The sequence below is a fragment of the Protopterus annectens genome, chromosome 16.part0 (genome assembly GCF_019279795.1).
Source record: "Protopterus annectens isolate FY-2018-M chromosome 16.part0, PAN1.0, whole genome shotgun sequence".
NCBI classification, from domain to species: Eukaryota; Metazoa; Chordata; order Ceratodontiformes; family Protopteridae; genus Protopterus; species Protopterus annectens.
In genome coordinates this window covers 497,574,941-497,595,748 of record NC_056750.1, presented here as the reverse complement: position 1 = coordinate 497,595,748, position 20,808 = coordinate 497,574,941, and the positions used below count along the sequence as shown (strand labels likewise).

Sequence of the window (20,808 nt, the reverse complement as noted above, 5' to 3'; positions counted from 1 at the left end):
TAAATGAGACAGAAGTTTCAGAGCAGTCTGCCATTGAAACCTGACAAAGAAGATTCACTCACCCACTTCATCTTGCCTTGCTTTAGTAAGTAACCAGGGAATAGTAATTCTTTAGTTTAGTCGGGAAAATATTGTGAAATTAGTTAAGTACTTTTTTGTATGTGTGCAACTCTATCCATCTGTGTTATTTTTAATATTTCCTGTGATTGAATCTCTGGTGTTTATTGTAAATAGATATTAAGCATTTTCATGTTTTTATTTATTATTAAATATATTTAAAATATTCGTTGTGGCTGGTCTTTTAGAGAATATTTTAACCTTTGAGAATACTTATATTTATTTGTTGACACTGTGGCCACTCCTGAACGCCTTGCTACACTGGTCAAACACTAGCATTTGTATTGGTATTAATTTTACTCTGTATAATTTGATACCCTGGTAAGAGACTTAGAGTTAGCTGGCTTTGGAGTATTCTGGTGGAAGTACCTACATTATAGTTTGGGCAGAGGGGGCATAGCTGGTAAATCTGTGCCAGCCCTTCCCAGGTATGTGTGTGCACGAGCGTGTCTGTGTGTGTGTGTGTGTGTGTGTGTGTGTGGGTGTGTGAAAAATCAAATCTCAAAGTGTGTGTGTGTCAGCTAGTTGGAGCAGGACACAAAGCTCTGGTTTCACAGAGAGGGTGGTGGAGGACTTTGCTTGGAAAACTTGGCTGAGGACTCAACTCTACAGCTGTGATCAGTGTGGAGTCTTGTTTTGGGCATGATGGGAGAGAGGGAAACCCAGCCCTAGGATGGGAGTTTGTTTCCTTTGTGGTCTTAAAGGAAATTGTGCTTGGTACCAACAGCTGCTTCTGGAAATACTGTGTGTATATCCATCTTTGTTCCAAGTGAACATCCCTGACTGGTGTCAGTGGTGAGGATTGGGGTTCCTTGATTACTGGCCCAGAGTAGAGGTGTCACATATTGGTGAGCAGTTGTAGGATACTAATTGAACTACTGTAGCCTGTAGGCAGTTGTCACTGAAGGTGTGTGTACTCCATAAGGTAAACATGCAGAATTTCATTTTCACATTAGTTTTGTTTATTTTTTGTTATTTTAGTTTAGTCAGGGAAAGCAGGCAAAGATGTCAGCAGAGGATTATGGCAAGATGACAAAGAACCAGTTGGCCAAGGTGTGTGAAGCCAATTCGCCTTTTCCTCAGAGGACTTAAAAATCCATCTGGAGTTAGGGATTTGAACTGGAGGCCAAATATTCAGAATTAGAATCAGCAGAGAGACTGCAGCATTTGGAGGCTGAAGAAAATGAGACACTGTGGGAAGCAAAACATATGGAATTAGAATCAGCAGAGATATGTATAATCTGTGACATTTGGAGCTGAAGAAAATGAGAAAAAACTCCAACATGACAGGGAGATGCTGACTCTTCATCAGGGTCATGGAGGTAATGGAGAATGGAATAACCAAACCCCAGAAGCAATAAAGGTCAGTAAATTTATTCCACAGTTTACAGAGGGTTTTAATTTTGATAATTTTATTCATATATTTGAAAGAGTATGTAAACAGTATAATGTTGACTAAGGGCTTTGGATACAGTTCCTGACACCCCCGAAATCCATGGTAAAGCTGTAACTGCTGGTTTAAATCGTCTGATACTGATTGTTTAAACTACGATAAAGTTAAACAATGTTTATTGGAATCTTTACACCCGAAGCTTACAGAAAAAGAGTTTCATGAGCATAAAAGCAAGGCAGATGATTATATTGCTGAGTTAAACACTTATTTTCATAGGTGGCTGAATGGATGTCAGGTCACCACTTCTGAAAGACTGGCGGACCTTTTGGTGATGGAACAAGCCCTTAGCACTTTGCCTGAGGATATGAGAATCTGGTTGGCAGACCAGGACTGTAACTCTGTAGATGAGCTGAGGACAAATGGGTATAGAACCATTATATTGTGTTATGGATGTTTTGGGAAGTAAGCTGCTTGAATCGGGATATGATGGCTTAGACTGTGATGCTTTGCCTGTTTTCATTTCTTTTATTCTTTTTCTTTTTTCTTAATGGTGGTCTGGTGGGCTGTTGATAGGTGTGGTGGTGTTTCTTACCTTCTTGCTTGCTGTGGGTCAAGGGATCTTTCATTGATGGGCCAAACAAAGAAGACCCATCAAAAGCAGTGTTGAAAAAAGATGCCTTAAAGGGCTACATGAAATCTCAAAGCCTCACCTATGCATGTCTGTGTATCGCAATGTTGGCCCCACTGCCCTTGAGGATCTTTCTGCTGAATTGGCAATTAGCCTCATGGAAGAGTTTGTCGGGGAAGTAAGAGTGGTCAGCTTTGTAGAAAATTTATCTAGCTCCTTCTTAGGCAAGCACTCCATCAAGGACTCAGAGAGTTCCTTAACCAGGTCTCTCTGTAGGTAAATAAAATGTGCCAAGTAATTACGGTCTCTAAGAGAAAAGGTTGCTGAGTCAAATGTGCACTTCCTGAACTGGTCCAATGCTCTGGACTCCCTGTTCCATGGGTGGACAGTCAAGCTCTGCTGTGCGAGCTCTTTCTTAATAGCAGGTGCCACCACCATAACATCAATGGGAATGCTCCTTGCTCCAAAAAGATTGATCCTCAGGAAGAGAAAGAATCTTATCTGGTCATTTTTGATACAGGCTCTATAGTGTCCGGCTCCTTCCAGGCCCGATGGGTGACAAGATCTATAAGATCGTCTGCCTGGGGGAATAACCAAGATGTAGATGGGCCTGCTCCAAAGGCCTCCAAGAATACAGGCTCCTCCAAGGCCACCACTTTGTTTTAAAAAATTTAAGATGTCTGCAAAGGAGATATTGTCTGGTTGTGATTTGGGGGATCCCTCTCCCTCATCGTAGTCCATATTCTCAGTGAGGGACTCCATAGGATAGTCCAAGTACCTTCTCTTGCATGTCCTCTTATGTGGCATCTCCTCCGTAGGTTATTCAGGTGAGGATTTGGAAGAAGAAGGGGCCACCTCAGGTGGAAGAGTTTGGAGGTTCTTAGAGGTGGGCTGACCCTGGACAAAAATGGAAGGTTGAAGTTCCACATCCAATGCATGGATATCTGGAGGAGGAGAAGTCAAATGGTCTGGTGCTCTGTCCACAGAGAAAGCTTTTTCTAAAACTTGGAAAGCCGAAGGTCACAGATATACCTTCCCCCACTCCCTTACAGCTGAAGCCACCAAGAAAGAAGGAACATCCCAGAGCTCCAGCTCTCCAATAGAACTGGACTGCACTGTTGAGGGCTGAAGCTTCAAAGGTGTGGGAAAGATCTGACAAAACTAAAGCTGAACCTCTCCCCCTCAGATTCAGCTGCTATATCATGGACCCAGGATTCACTCCAATCTGAGGATCTCTGAGCAGAGGTAGCCAAGGTCATGGTTGGTATTGAGGAAGCAAAGGTCCTCTGATCTGACACCAAGTCCCTCAGTAGACAGCTATCCTTGGGCTCCAAAACTGCTATTCAGATTGAAGAAGGAGAAAAAGAAAAAGTGGCAGGGACTCTCAGATCCATGAGGGGATAGAGCTAGAGGTACCCCCATCTGGATCTGAGCCTTGATAATGGACCTAACCATCTTGTCTACATCATCTTATAGGCTCCTAGAAGATCTGGAAGACCCACTGAGGAAGGTCTTGAATGTGTAGCAGTCTGCAGTATCTTAGTCGGCACCATAGGAGACACTGATCTTATGGAACTTCCAGGCAAATGAATGCTAGATCCCAGATCTGGGGATTCAAGGATCTGAGAAAGTGGCTGAAAGTTCAGACCTGAACTGGGAGGAAACCAACATAGATCCTGGAGCTGATATCCTTGGATCCGACTCTTTAGCATTTTTTGTAGGAAGCTCAGAGGACACCTTGGATTCCTTAAGTTAGCACTTTTATGTCTCGGAGCCTTGCAAGTTGTTAGAAAAGGGTTGAGTCCCTGGAGAAGAAGTGAAGCAGGCAGAAGCCATTTTAAAATGTACTTGTTTTTATGCTCTTGGACTGTCTTAGGATTGAAACCCTCACAAGTTTTGCAAGCGGAATCCAGATGGGCAGCCCCCAAACAATAAACACATTTGTCATGTGCATCTGAGTGTGGGATTTTCCTATTGCACTCAGCACATCTTTTAAATCCGGTTGGCTTATCCATAACAGTTAAATAACAACATGCCCTAAAGGCAACCAATCCTAAAAAGAAGTAAAGCTATAAGGTTTTAAAGTTATACTGTTTTTCTCTTTTTTTATAAAGAAAGGCCAAGGACTGAAGGTATAGGAAAAGGTAGGAAGACAAAGAAAAAGAGACTCAATGCCCTTGAACACTTGATAGGAAAGGGAGGAGAATATTATAAGATTTAAGGATGAAAGAATGTTAAATATTAAGAGAAAAAAATCAGAAAATATTTCATTTAACTGACACTGAACTCAGAGTACTGGAGAATGCATCTGTATGCACTGGTTGCAAATGAGATCTGAGGAGGTAGAGCTAGGGGCAGAGGATTATGGGTAAGGTTGGAGGTATGAAAGATGGTCTGGTTTACTTTGGATCATATGGTAAGTGACTGAGAGCAACTTTCCTCTTCATTTCATTTTTCTCACTTCTTTCCCTTATTTTATTTTCCCTTTAATGGCTGGGTTTGTTTTGAGGAAGGTTTGGAGGAAGCTATGTGGGCAGATTTTGTCTGTGTGAGAAGCTCAGGGTGATCTGTGTATGGAAACCATTCATGGGTAGGGTGAATGCAGTGAGTTCAGTGCAGTGAAGCATTTCTAATTGGTAAGGCTCATGCAGCATTAGGTGATAGTGCCTTAATTATGCCCTTTTTTCACTTACCTTGTTCCCACAGTGATTATGCAGTTATGTTCAGTGCCTGTTTTCTGTTTTAAGAAAGAAAGGTGAGAGGGTAGAGGTGGCAAGGGGGAAGAAAGAAAGGTGAGAGAGTAGAGGTGGCAAAGGGGAAGAAAAGAAAAAGGAAAGCCATTTTAATGACTAGAGATGCAATCAAAGGTTGAACACTTAGACTGATACAGTAGTCAAGAGGGGAACATTTATATAGACTACATTTAATGAACCCTTTTAAATGTAGATAAGTGAAACTTGTTTTATTTTCACTTTCAAATTTCTACCTTCAAGTTTGCTGTGGTACAAGAGTGTTAAATATTAAAGATTTATTTATGGCAAATAGTGTGCTAATGTATAATGAAAGAAATATAAATGAAAGCCTGTCATATATTTTAATTGTGTATGAAGAATCAAAGAAATAAACATTGTGGATTTTGCTTAGCTGTGTATTTTTGATATTGGCTAAGTAGTTTCTTTGTTTACTTATGCTGGTTATTAACTAACCTGATTTTATTGATTATTCATATAATATAACAATTCCTGTTTTTTAATTTGTTATATATATTATGTAGTGTTTAACAAAACATTTGAGCATCTAGTGAGCAGTTCCTTTATTTACCTATGCCAGTTGTTAATTAAGCCATTTACATTGAACTTGTGTATAAAATAATAATTCTTGGTATTTGAACCAGTCATAGATAATGTGTAGTAACTGATAAACATTAGAACTGAAAGATGAATACATACAGAATGAATATGCTGCTGTCAAATGAAATAAATGAAATTAACCTTTCATTTACTTTAAACATTTAAATGGCAACAGACTGAAGTTTGACTTGATTTTGGTGACTAGAGGGTATGTTTGGGTGGGAATATTAATCAAGCTAGGAGTATTAAATTCTATGAAGAGTGAAGGATATAAATTAAGTATATATTTTAATATTTCACTATGCAATTACAGTTTTAGGTGTCTACTATTAAAAAATGCATTTTACTGATAAAATTGGAAGTATCATATTTAAATGTATCTATAAGCAATTCAAGTTTTGTAAAAAAATGGTCTGTTAATCCTGACAAACATATAAATAGGCCTACTTTCCTTATAATATGACATGTTTGAATAGTATCTAAATTAATGCTAATGGTTTGAATAATGGTTGTAAGACGGGTACCATAAATAAGTACTTAAAGTTAATCAATGCTCATAATTGAAACATTTATTTCAAGAAGACATAGACAATACAAATTATTACTCTGCGCTTACTAGTTATCAATATAAGCAGAAGAGAAGAGGTGTAGCAATACTATGAAGAATTCTATACCAGTACCCAAAATCATAAGTACATATAATGATATTAAAGGAATGTTTTGTCTAGTAAATTTAGAAATAAAAGGGAAAATATATACATTAATTAATGTTTACTGAATCCCTGGGATTGGTGCAAAAGTTTTTAAACATCAGTTAGAAGAGATAATCCGAATTTCTAAAGGCAATATTATATTTGCTGAGGACTGCAACTGTATCTTGATTGATAAGGACATTAAAACCTGCCTCTGCTAAATCTCTTATGGATTTTAACGACTTGTTTAATATTAAAGATATAAATGAATTCTCAGAATCAAATTCATTATTTTTTACATATTTTTTATATAGACATTGTACTCAGTCGAGAATAGATAGAGAATTTATTTCAAATGATTAAACTAAAAGATTGGGCAAAGTTAGAGGTCTCAGTCCATTATCAGATCATAATGCGATTGCATTTGAAGTTATACTAAACACTAATATTATAATGATATTTCCATCAGAAGAATACCAGCATATATAACTAATTTAAAATAATTTAACGAATATTTCTCTAAAGAAATTTAGACTTATGAAAATATAAATAATGTAGGTGATACCTCAGGGATGTATATTTGGGTTAGTTTAAAAGAGTATTATATGGTAAAATTATATGTTGGTATATAAATAAGAAAATAATAGGACAAGGAACTAATAGATTTACAACTAAAATTATATATACAAACAGATGATAAAACTTATTTGAAGAATTTAATAAATTAAATATAAAATATTTACAGATTCTACAACACAAAACTCCAATAAATTTAGAAACGGTTAACATAAATTCTTACTCTTTAAATCATAAGCATCTGCATAAACTATCATCAGATCAAAAGCAATCCATCCATCCTCAACCTCCTTTTCCCATTTTGCACATGATGGGATCCGGGTGTCACTTCAACAGTGACAATCATCTTTTGCCAAAGTTAACACCACTGGTGGCTAGCCCTGCTGCAGTAGTTCATCTGTACAACTCACTCACACCTATGGCCAATTTAGAGTGTCCAGTCCACCAAATGCATGTCTTTGGAGTGTGTGAGGAAACCAGAGCACCCAGAGGAAACCCACATGACCACAAAGAGGACTCCACCCACAACGAATGCCAGCCAAGAACCGAACAAGAGAACCTCTTACTGTGAGGCAACAATGCTAACTGCTGCACCACCATGGCTGCCCATCAAAAACAATCATTAAGTCTAATCATATTAAAGAGACTTGCAATCCACATAGTAAAAAGAAAGTTACAGGATTAGAAGAAATATTACAAGCATTTATAATCCACTTTAACACAATTAATCAGTCTAATCCAATGACAGAACCAAAATATATACTTAAATCTTTCATACAGAAAAATATTAAAAATAAGTTATCGAAGCATCAGATAAAATTAATAGACTTATTTTAATGACCGAACTTAAAACATCAAATTAACAAATTAAAACTTAATAAAGACCCTGGAAATGATGGCATTATACCAAAATTATATAAATTAATGCAAAAAGAGGCTTTAGTGGTAGTGCTGAAAGTATATTCAATAGTTCGAGAATTATTAAATGTTCCTCCATCTTAGAAATATACTCTCATGTCACCCATTTTAAAAGCTGATAAAAATGCAACAAAAAGTTCTTCTTATACACCAATGTCTTTATTAAACATAGATTATAAAATATTCATGGCAATATAATATACAAATAGGATTAAACCGTTGCTGCCTATGCTGATAAAAGATGATCAAATTGGTTTTATATTGAATAGAAATTCTTACAATAATATAAAAAGAATAATTTCAATAATTGATTTTGCTAATATTACAAATGGAAATTTAACCTTGGTAAGTCTGTATATTAAAAGTGCCTTTGATTTGGTTCATTACAAATACTTATCTGTTTTAGAAAAATATCACTTTTCAAATAATTTAATATGGCTTATTAAACTTCTGTATGAGAAATATCTTGCCTGTATAAAATTTGAATTATATATTTCCAAATCAGTTTAAAGTACTAAGGGCACTAAACAAGGATGTCCATTATCATCATTACTATTTGCATTGATTATGGAACCATTTGCAAATTATATTAGGCCAAATATAAATATTGAAGGTATTCAAATATGATAATTTAAGTTCTAAAATACAACTTTTTGCGGATGATATTATATTATCTTTGAATGACCATGACCTTTCTTTTCATGCTTTATTTAATTCAATAGAAATTTTCTAGAAAATGTCAGTACTTAATTTTAATGATAATAAAACTATGATTGTTCTTATGATCTGTAACCTAAATAAAATGGATAAAATATTTTCCAAATATATGGTGAAAGGCAATAAAGTTACATATTTAGGAATTATCTTAACATAATATTAAACTTATGATATTCAATTATATAAATAGCTTAGATATCATAAAACATCTTATTAATAAATGGAATAAAATATTTTACAATGGAAGATGGATTGCCTCTAATTAAGATGATTATTCTTCCAAAAAGATTATGCATAATACCATGTATATCTCTCCCTCCTTCTAAGGATTGTATAAGAAAGTTTAACTCTTTATTTATAAGGTTTCTTTGGTTTCCTTATAAATCAAAATTGGCATTAAATCATCATAGAAAAGATTGGATGGTTGGAGGTATTGGTATTCCAGTTTTGGAATTATATACTGTATTGTCAATTATTAAAACAATTTTATGACTATACTCTACCTACTCTGCTGAATGGAAAGAAATCCATTAAAAAATCTGGTTGAGATTTAATTATTCAATAAAAATACATCATAATAAAATATTAAATAACTTTTTTTCTGAAAGGAAAAGCAAACTGATTAACTCCAATTATATTAGTAATATGTTAAATTGGGTCCTGTTCAGAAGCCTGGGTTTTCAGAAACTTGAAGCTTTTGAATGGTTAGAACAGTGCAAACCAGGGAATTTACCCTTTTCTCCAATGTAGTGCAATCTCCGAGTTGGTATATATAATATGCAGGGGTTGTGGGGGGAGCAGGACACTTGCTCCTTGCAAAAATGTAAAAAAGGTACAATTTTGTTGTTTTTTTACATTTGAGTTTTTAGTAAATCATATCATCTCAACAATATTAACTTTGTGTTTCTGAAAATTCATGTTTCTAACATAGACCTATTAAATCTAGTTTTTTTTTTTATATAAAAATCCTGAATATAAAGCATGGTTAATCTTATTATATTCTATAGCTTTTATGCAAGATAGTATTACTACATTTAATCTATCAAAAATGTTAGAACTTGAGAAGAAAAATGTAATATTCTAACATCAATTGATAAATAATGGAAAAGTACATTCTGCTGAATATACTGTGAATAATTTGGCATTAATAGAGAAATGTGGCTAGATACTCACATTTGTAGGCAATTTATCAATCATAAAATTGAGTTAATGCAACCTACAATGCAAAAAAACAGTTCCTAAATTTTATTTGAATCCTTAATAAGCTTAGAAAGCTATAGTGCAATTGAAAAGGGATATTTATTCTAAATATATAAAATAGTTAAAAACACAAAAACATATTGTAAAGAAACTTAGTGATATTATATTAGGTTAGTCAATAAATCCTCTCCAAGTGAAAAAGGAAATTGATATTGTTGCCTTCAAAAACTCTTTCATTACATTGAAAATTATTCTCCTGGAAATTTATAGACAAGAATTTTATCATACTACATTTAGATGAATTAATGTATACAAAAGAATGTGGATGTTGGAGGTGTAAATCAAATATAAAAGCTGATTGGCACATATGTTCTTTGACTGTACATTGCTCAAACCATTTTGGGAAAATATGTATTTTTATTACAAGTTATTTTTAAAGATAAATTGAAGTTAACTAACTCTCTGGTTTATTTAATGTAAAACTTTCTGGATATGTTACCAGAACAAAATATCTTCTTCTTTGGAGTATATTAATTTTAGCTAGAAAGGTTATTTTCATTAAGTGGAAGAATGACTTTACTCCTACTTTGAAAGAATTTAAAAACATTGTAAGTAATGTATGTCAACTTGAATTAGCTACAATCAAGAGAAGAACGGACAGAGACACCTCATACTATAATGCCTGGTTTAATTTTAATTAATTGTTAGAAAAAAATAGATAATATTTAAAAAAGTAAAGTTTAATTAAAATTTTTTAATATTTTTATTGCTTAGTAGACTCCCCTGTTAATAGTGGGTCTATATCAGAACATCAGCGTATTAAAACTTTGAATGTTCTGATATTGAACACTATTCAGCAAACACTAAGAATAGCGAAGCTGCTGAACAGCAAATTCTTTCCTCAGGAAAGAATTCGGTTGGCTGTTTCTGTGGCTTCGCTATTCTTAGCGCTGTGGTGGAAAGTTATGGGTTGGGTTCAGGTAAGTGTGCAATTGTATGTTAGGGTTAGGGGCGGGTTAAGTGAGTTAGGGTTAGGGCGCGGGTTAGGCATGTGTGCGATAGTTACAGACTTTAGGGTTATGGGCAGTTTAAGTGAGTTAGGGTTAGGGCACAAGTTAGGTGAGTGTGTGATAGTGATGGACGTTAGGGTTAGGGTTTGGGTTAAGGTAAGTGGGTAGATTGTAGTGTATGTTTGGTTTAGTGTAGCATTAGATATAGGAATTTAAGTGTGTGTGTGGTTGCTGTTTGATGTGCTTGTGTTGTGTGTATATGTTTCAGAGCAGCAAATTTTTTCCATGGGAAAAAATTTGGTGTTCTGAATGTTCAATATTTTCATGTTTAGATGTTTTGGGGCCGATTAAATTTTGTTTACTATTTTCATCTTTCAATAACGTGATATAAACACATTAATAGCTGATATTATTGGTTGGTATGAGCTCTTGTTTTTATAGTTATAACTTGTTTTAAATGTTTTTAATGTCTCACATTGTTAATTGGATTTTAAAACTTTTAATAAAAAAGTAGTAAAAAAAGAATCTTATCAGACTCAACCCCCAGCAGTCTGGCTTTGTCAAAGGCAGATCCTGTCTAATGAATCCTGTGAACTTCTTTGAGAGAGGGTCAATCAGGCTGTAGACCATGGACAAACTGCTGACTCAGTGTACCTTGCCCTCGCCAAAGCATTCCATACCACAAGCAAATATAAAAAGCAAATCAAAGGAGTTCCAAATTGACCCATTTATATAGTTGTCTGGCCAACTAGCTTAGAGACAGGACTCACATAATAAGAGTTTGGTATGAGTTCTTTGAGAACATGAAGTTGATCAGTGGAATTCTGCAGGAATTTGAATTTGGACCTCTGTTGTTAAGCATCTGCTTCTCAGATTTGCAATCATCAAGTAAGGATTTTTGGTTATCAAAGTTTGTGGATGATTGCAAGCTTGAAGTAATCAAGTCCCCCCCTGACATACATGAATACCAGCAGGAGCTTCCACTTGCAATAGATGGTGAACTAAAATGGACTCCATCTCATTGCCAAAAGGCACAGCATTGTAGCACTTGCTAAGCACCAGGTAGCTCCAGCTTATAGCACAGATAACCTATCACTTCAAAATGAAAAGGTTGTGAGAGACCTAGGCACTCTCATAAACCGCTCCCTAACATTTGACCATCATATTGCAATGGTGGCTAGAAAATCCTTTTACCTTGCACTGTTCATAGAAAAAGGTATTTCTTCCAGATCAAAGGAAATTCTCACCACCTTGATTTGTCCCATCATTGAGTACCATGCCCCTTTTCATATAGATTCCTTAAGGCTGACCAATGTCTAGCTTATAGGGCTATAAGAGATCCATTAGTTCTAGAACTGTCATATCTCAAGAAGTCAAACAGTTTATCTAACACTAGGACCAGAGATTTAACAAATAAATAAATTAATGTGGAGGGGTAGATTTCTCACATCGCTCTTCCACCCCTTCTTTGAAACATATATCCTCTCCAAGTTGAGCAGCATGACACACTGTTGATATTTAAAAAGGAGATGTGCAACTGGGTAGGTGTTCATAAATTTATGCCTGGTATGATTCATCTGGTCCTTCCTGAAGAGAGAGATAAGGCCCAAGGGTGGGTCCACACATGGCAGAAATGGCTTTATGGCTTGGTAGCCTTATAAACCCTGAGATCCCATGCTGAAATGATCACCAATCTTCAAGATGTGGTGAATTTTCTTGCAGAAAAATAATCTGTCATTCCGGTTCTTACTGTTCAGAAACTTCCTGATACTAGATATTTCGCCATTCATTGGGAATGATGGTAAATAAAGATTCTATGTCCATGGTCACAAACCAGTAATCAGTATGTAGGTTACATGTTTGTATATACAAATTCTGTAGAAATGCTTTGGTGTCCTTCAATATAGTGACACATTGATCTAGAAAGGGATGTAGATTATTATAAGATAAGTGTGGTGGGTGAAAAGTACTAGAGTAGTTGAGTGAAGCACAGCCAGGTAAAGCAGGGTAGAGCAGAACAGGTAAGACTCCAATAAACTTTGTACAACACAGATCAGGTCTATGAAAAGCTTCATTCTCTGTAAGTACACCTCAGCATTTGGTTTGGTGATTTCATTCAAATGATAAAGTTTTTTTCTTAAGGAACTGAAATTAATATGCCCGGTCATTCAGGATTCACATGGCCCTATTTAGTTAATAGCAGTCTGTTTAATGGTCAAAGCCAACCAAAAAGGTGTATCTGTCTTGGTGAGCTAATCCTTTGACTTAGGAAAGTTAGTGACAATAACACAAAAATCATTCTTCTTTTATTTATAAGTATTTTAGAGTTTCCAAAGCCCAGTTTACTTTGAAATGGTTTGTCCTTCAAAGTAAAATGAAAGTAGTAGAAATTGTTTTTAGATGTTTTCTACTTAGGTTAGTAGACTGTATAAATCTGTTGGTGAACTCCTTAACTATTAAAACTCTAACAGCGTGATTCATTGAGAAAGAGGGGTGGGGAAGCACTGCTACCACACACAAAGGGGAGGGATTTAAACTGGAATGAGGGGAAATAGAGATTGTCCATAAAATCTTTCCCTTTAATTTAGTATATGCAGAGTTGGTGTGATTTGTTTGGCAAACTCCTTAATTGTTTGACCCACTAACCTCGTGATTAAGAAAGGCGCATGGGTGGTGGGAGACACAGGTAACACACAAGAGATAGTGCTTGCATTATGCCACTGACATCTCATAAGCATCTTACATGAAGTCCTTTTGCCATTATAACAACATTAACATTCAGGGTTTTGTCGAGTATTATAGTGTACTTTCATCAGACCTGTTAGGTAACACATCTTTAGAGTTCTCACTACAAACATAACAGAACACACTCCAAAGCACAGTATAAAAAGTGATGCATTGTATTGTGTTATATTCATTAAGATCATCAGATAGGTGTTAGGTTATACTTCATGCAACATATTACAAATATTATTTAACATTAAGTTACTGCAAGGTTCAGTAAAGCACAGTATTTTCAAGACTGTCAGTTGTGAGTACTTCTGATAGTTGTATTTCAAGAGTTGTGTACCAATAATTTGGATAATGTGAAGTTGCGGGAAGAGTTAGAGGAAATCAAGCAAGTATTTTTTTCATGAAAGAAATGCTGACAGTTTTCCAGCTTCTAGAAGAGGCAAATGTACTTGAATCAGTAAGAGTAGTGTCATTAACTTAAGAAACAGATACATAATGGCTGTGTCTGATAAAGAAGGATACAGGCATCAAGGTGAATACTCATTTGAAATCACTGACTAGTCAGACAACATGATTTTGATAAGGAAAAGTAAAATGTAAAAAAAGACCTCATAAATTAACATGTAGAAAGAGGCTTGCACGCCTATCTTCTATGTACACACATGTCTAAATGTAGCAGCTATGATGGCCTAGCACTTGGATAACGTTTTGGTTATCCTAAGCAATTTGGATGACCTTGTAGGCTGTTCTAATTAATTTAATTTATTGTATTGGATTAGCAGCTGATCTAAGTGGTAGGAAAGTGAGCAGACTTGATAAATTACATGTTTTTATTATTCTTTATTATCAAAGTTAATATTTTATGTGACTATATAGCATTATTACAGTTCTTGCCTGTACAAGAAACATGACAAACATACATGGTGTCCCAGGTGGTTCCACTATGAATGAATTAAGTTCATTCCACTGAGGAAAGGAATCCCTAAACTGTAGTCTCCTTAAAAAAGTCTGAAAAAAACACTTTTTTAAGTGTTTTTTAGGGGCAAGCCCCCTGTACACCGTGATGCTGCCCCCAAACTTATTTATACTATTTTCATGGTCATCCCAGCTTGACGAAGGGGGAAGTTATCCCCAAAAGGGTATCACTGTTGGCACAACTTGCTGGTGTTTATTTTCTGTGGAGAAGCTCCGGTCTTCAGCAGATTGAATTTTGGGCAAATGAGACCTAGGAATTCAGTCTTCATCCATCTGTAGGTTACCATCCCAGGCAGACTCTCTAAGATATAATAAACACATTTTCAGTAAATCTTCATAGTGTAGATTTCTGTCTAAGAAGTTCAGAACTCTGCACTGCTTCCCCAACACAACCTTTAAGATATAAGAAACATATTTTCACTAGAGCCACAATCTGTAATTCATTCCTCTATTGTTGACTTACAGTATACCTTCCTCCATGGAATTCTGCCCTTGCAGTAACAATTGGTATTTTCACATGTAAATGATCCTGTTTTCTGAAGGATTCTGCAAGGCACCCTTTCTGGTAGTACTCTTTCATATCTGTCCGGACAAATCCTGCAAAACAATCCTTACTGCTCATGTTATAATTAGGATATGTGAAGTAAAGTTTCATAATTTAGATTCCTGGTATTTCAGCCACTCAGAACACATGCTGCATCATGAAGTTTTCTTTTCATCCAATGAGGAGGGAAGCAGAATCCAACGTTCAACCAATGACTAGCCCTGTTTTCTTCCAAATTATACATCTTACAATGCAAGAGTTACAGTGCCAGTTCTGTTTATTTTAAAGTTTCTTTAGATCTTGTGCTTCCATGTCATGAGACAGTTAATGTTCTTACTACTTGCTTATTATTTGACTTTGGTGTTTCATACAAGAAGCTCTGGACATGTAAAATTGTATGTTTATAACTATAATGAGTATTGATGAAATAAGGCCACCGTGATTAGCAAACAAGGTAAACCACAGAGCTTCTGCTACCTAGAAATTATATTAGCTGAGCTATCTTATTTAGCTAAAGGGCAGCTATTTCTGATTAAGCAAACCAACATCTTGCAGCTATACTTAGTATTAGCTTTTTTTTAATCAAGGGGCATTTTAGAGCTTATCCTTATTGATTTAATATGACAATAAAGGTGCAGTATGCTCAAAAAATAATTTGGCTAATAGCTGAAATATCATGGCACTGAATATGACAGATAACTGAAATATTTTTCTGTATAAATTGTACTGGTGTATGCATTGACAGTAGAGCTGAAAGGCTTGTGTTTCTTAAATGAATTTGACAATCATAAGAGAAATCATGGAGGACATTCCTAAGCATGCTCAAACACACTGCTTTAAATAAATTATACATTACATACTTTATTTTCCTCATGATCTTTGAAATAATATGCATTTGTCATAAGACCGCATATTTTTAACAGGTAAACTATGTTTCCTAAAAATATCTAAATGCAGATCATGATAGCTTAGCACAACTATCATGTAAATGCTACAGTACACACATTTTCAAAATATATGTATTTGAGCTCATCATATCATAAGAAAATTACAACCATAAAAGGGAAAATTTTTGCAAAGGGCAATTCCCCCTCCACTAAGCCTGTGATGGTTTTGCCCCAAGACCTCCTTTGCTTTATTTTCACTCTGAGGTCATTGCATCTCAGAGGAAAACTAGCATAGGCAGGGAATGGGATGCAAGTCTTGGACTTTTTCTGGAGTCTAAAATATAGGCACACGATAAACAATTTCTTAGAAAGATGAAACTCTTGTTTCTCTGTTAAGTGAACAACAGGAAATGAACAACTTTCCGCTTGAGATATTATGCTTGAGCTGTTGTAAAGAGCTTCAAGAAAATGTGTAAGCAGTATTAAACAATTCTTAACATTTTATCTTTTTATATCACACACGGAAACGTATTTTAAGCACAACATATCACCTAAGAATGGTGTGTAAAGAGCATGAACTTCATGCTAATAAAAATGCAGGTAGTTAAGTTTCCATAGTACCTCAAGTTTGTGATACCTTTGTATCCTACTAGAAGTCATATGCTGACCGTATAAAATATCAGGCTTATACTCACTTATTTTATTTGAAAACTATATTAATTATACCCAATTTCACAGCAATGTGTGCATCTTTGAGCTAGTATGACCACAGTGCCAATAAAATGTCCTCCTATAACCCAAACACAGATCTGTCAAAAATATATATTTTAACTAAAGATTTAAACAAAAGAGCATGCGAAGTGTAATAACTGTAGCACAAACAGCTGCTGCACCTTTTAGTCCACTGTATAAGCAGCGACAGCTGAAAGTGAAACGTACTGACTGTTAACTTCTGCACTGTTACTGTTATGGGTACCTTTATCCCATTCTCTCTATTTCTAGACAGCGGAAGCTCTGATTCTAACCAGGCTTGGGATTCTACTTGGGGAACAGGACAGGTATGTTCACACAATAAGTTTGTTGCAGTGTTTAGTCCAAAAATATCAGTTCTGTTGTAATGTATCGTTTGCTTTTTGAACAGGAACAGACAGAAATTCCCCAAGAAAGGTCCTGGTGTTAGCTCTGTTGATATGTATCGTTGGAAGCTTTCCTCTCTTGAACCTTGCAGTTCCACCTGCACTACAGGTACTGTCTTTAAATAGCTTTCCATATCTGTAGAGTAATATTTCCATGCTGTTTTAAATGATTTCTCAAGATACTTACCTGTTTTAGGGTGTTCATTCATAAATCACTGCTGCAGTAGCCTAAGCTATATAGTTTATATCCTCCTATTACAAAAACTGGCCAGTCTTCTAAAGCCTTGGCATCTCTCCACCAGTGCCCAGGCTGCTGGTTGCATGAGCTCCAAGTAGAGAAAAACAGCAGCCTGAGCGCCAAACACTACTGTACTTCTTGTCACCCTTAGCGCTTTTCTTGCAAGCATCAAAAGATCAGCAGTTGGCTAATGTCTTTCCGTTACTTTGGGGGAACCTTCCGCGATATGTTATTTTCTGTGAAAAATGGACCGATCTATCTGAGAAGCATTATTGTTTGAAGGCAAAATGTATGTTTTACAGGACTGTCTTGAGAACGGCTGGTCTGACATTCTGTTTACCTTCTATTTTTAGTATTTGCTGTTTGTGGTTTCCTTAAGCACTTTTTGCAGACAAACATGCTTATTTTGTAGGACTTACTGTGTTTTATTGGGGGCAAATGTGTTTTGGTATTGTCGAGTATTCTGCTTGTGAATACTACTTTTGACACCTTAGTTGTTGCTGACTCATTCCTGCGACACTAACCAGGAATCAGGCTCCTTTTTACCAGAAACATGGAACTGCATAGCATTCCATTGTTTTTACTTTCTTATGGACTCTACAAAAAGAAAGCTTCCAGGGATTTTGTGTAAACACACTGGGCTTAGTCTATGCCTCACCCACTATTGGATGATTCTGTTTTGGCCATTACTGGTCCCTCAGACTATTCACGTTTTTCTCTCTAGATGTCTCAGGTATAGCCTATTCAGCCACCATGGGCTGAGGGTCAACCGCATCCTCTGCAGTTGTTCAGATGCCCTTGCTGGGTATAGAAAGCCACACTTGTCAGTCTCAGAGTAGTTATCAAGGGGTACATCCATGCATAGCTGCTCTAAAACACCTGGTACCTGGGGTAAAGGACCATCCATGAGCTCAGCCCCTTCTAAGGATAAACAGAAAGTTAAACACTTACCTTCCTCTGACTGTGTTTCTACAGCTAAGGAAGAGGTTATTGCTTTGAATATAAGTTTATTGCAGGCATTGCAACCTGTAAGAGTGACTTGATTTTTTGTGTAAAAAATAAGTAATTTTCCTTACTTTCTAAGGATTCTTTGACTGGTGATCAGGAAAGATATTGTGAAAGGCCATCTTCTAATCTTTCTGCCTAACTACCTCAATCTGTGCGAAAAGGTTTTCTTCAGAGGCTGCCATGGAGGAATTTTCATTTTCTGAAACTATTTACAGGATGAATAAGATGTTTCATTGGGAACAGATTAATTTCTCAGCTTCTTTGAAGAAATGGCATGATTTATTACAAGTTGAATTTTCACAGTCTGGGACTACTTCTGTTTTACCATCTTTGGGGGGTATTGTTGTTATTGCCTGCAGTATTCCTGACAGTCAACCTGCAGCCCATAAAAAGGTATATAGGCTCTGTAAAATTCCTCAGTCTTATAAATATGTATTTTCTCATCAAAGATGTGATTATGTAGCCAATTCTTTCTCAGATCCTGCTGCAGCAACAACAACAAATAAATTGATGCTAATCCCTCTGTACCCTGGCAACTTTGGGAAAGATTTTCATAGATTTGGGAAGACGATTTATTCTTCTGCCACTTTAGCCTTTAGAATTCTTAATAATCAGGCTCACACTTTAAAGTATCCATTGGTTTCTTTCAATAAAACAAGGAGCATTGCTGACAATTTTTACTCTTCAGAAGGTATGTCCTCTTTCAGTTATTTAATTGCTGCTGTTTCCCAGATAACTAAACATTCATTGTAGTGTTCTTATAACTGCACTGATTCTGCATCCAGGGCAGTAGACTCTGCTGCTGTTATGATATGTTTTGCTTGGGTGTGTACAAAGAAGTTTTCTGAAGATGTTAAATTTAAACTTTATAATTCTCCTTCCAACAAAGAGATTTTGTTGGGTCTTTCTGCTACACAGGTACAACAACAGTGACGAAGGAGAGAAATTGATTAAGGGTGTTAACATGGATTTTTCAGCCCTTCTCCAAGTTTCCTAAAACCTTTGCTGTAAACTCAGGTTTTTTTACAAAAAATAAGACAAAAACAGCCTTAACAGGCTTCTAAAATAAACAGAAATACAAAGAAAAGTGTCAGGAAGGTTTGAAGAAAAGGAGGGAACCATTCAGAAAAAAACAGTCAGGCCAGTAATACTGAATGACCATTGCCATATTCCTCTTTCCCACCCTGCCACAACCTTAAACCTGTCCCAGAGTCTGTTTCTTCACCTTTCCTTTTGTCAGCACATAATTCCCAATCAAATGGGTATGAAGAGTTGTTCAGGAGGATTACAGCTGACACTCGGAAAACCTCCTTCCTTTTCAGGAGATTTCCCTCTGTCATCAACCAAATGCTTTCTGTGGGAGCCATAGAACCAGTTCTCCCAAATCCATGTGGAAAGGTTTTTATTCAAAGGTTTTTCTGTTGCCAAAGAAGGACCCTTTTGGAAACCAGTTATTGACCTGTCTTTCTCTACCTGTTTGTGAAAATTCAAAATGCTGTCCCTACAAATATTGAAACCTCTTATTCATCCTCTAAGTTTTTTTGGTAACTCCATACTTGAAAGATGCATATCATCACATTCTTATTGCCACAGATTTCAGAAGTTTTCTAGAACTGTCTCTTCTGTATTATACTGTCAGATCTCTGCATTAACCTTTGGATTATCTCCTGCTTCAAGGGACTTCATAAATTGAGAAGCTCCCACTGATGCCAGGATATTCATAGTTTCCCTTATTTAGATGGCTTACTTATCTTTGCAGTATCTTTCTGAAAATGTTAGTCCTTTATATGGGTGAGAAGCCTCCTTATCAGTCTAGGATTTCAAGGCAACATACAGGCAGAAGGCATTCCTTCCTTATGAGAATGTGGACCTGAAGCTAGAATTGTTCCTGAGCTTCTCCATTCAGCCTCAGACTTCTGGGACACAGTATCTCAGGATACTCAGGTTCATGGCTTGAGTGGTTCTTATTGTTATTCCCTTTACCAGATTACATATGAGAAACATTCAGTGGTTTCTGAAAACAATAAGTTTCAAATATCTTCAACTCCTGACTTTTCCGATTCCACTGTAGAGCTTTGTGAAAATAGAGTTGCTTGCTTTGGTAGAAAGGCCAGATATCCTTGAATTCAAGTCTCCCCTTTTCTTTGGTTACCCATGTACACTTTGTAACAACAGATGCATTTTTTTTTGCAAGGGATAGATGTGCATGGTCATTGGAATGAACTGGACACGCCATGGCATACCACTGTCAAAGTAATGCTTTGCCACTGTTCATGTTCTCTGTTCTCTGCATAATATGTAGTCTCCTGGACCACTGCAAGTGATCACAGACAACACCACAATGATGTGGTACATAAACAAACACGAGGTAGCAGATCCTACCTCCAGTGCAGGTGGGCTATGATAGCTTGAGAGGTAGGAAATTAGCACAGTTTAACCTTCCAAGCTTCTTACATTTTGTCAGAGTAAAATGTTGTGGCAGACAAATTGAGTAGGACCAGGATAGACCTCAAGAAAGGAAGTTGAATGAGAGGGTCTTCTATGAATTGATCCACTTGTGGTGAACTCCTCAAGTAGAGTGTTTCCTTCCTTTCAAAAGACACAACTGAAGATATTCTGCTCCTGGATTCTTTGCAAGTGGGCCTGGAAACCATTTTTTTTATTCCTTAGAATGGGAATGTTCTTG

The 20,808-nt window shown here is 36.1% G+C and overlaps 1 protein-coding gene across 2 annotated transcripts in view; it reads left to right on the top strand.

Moving 5' to 3' along the window:
* ADAMTSL2 (ADAMTS like 2) overlaps window positions 1–20,808 on the top strand; it is a 1,179,463-nt gene that overhangs the window by 766,487 nt on the left and 392,168 nt on the right. For both annotated transcript variants that reach the window (XM_044058888.1, XM_044058887.1), the window contains exon 12: window positions 16,882–16,985. In XM_044058888.1, coding sequence (XP_043914823.1) covers window positions 16,882–16,985 — 104 coding nt within the window. The remainder of the gene's footprint in view (window positions 1–16,881; window positions 16,986–20,808) is intronic.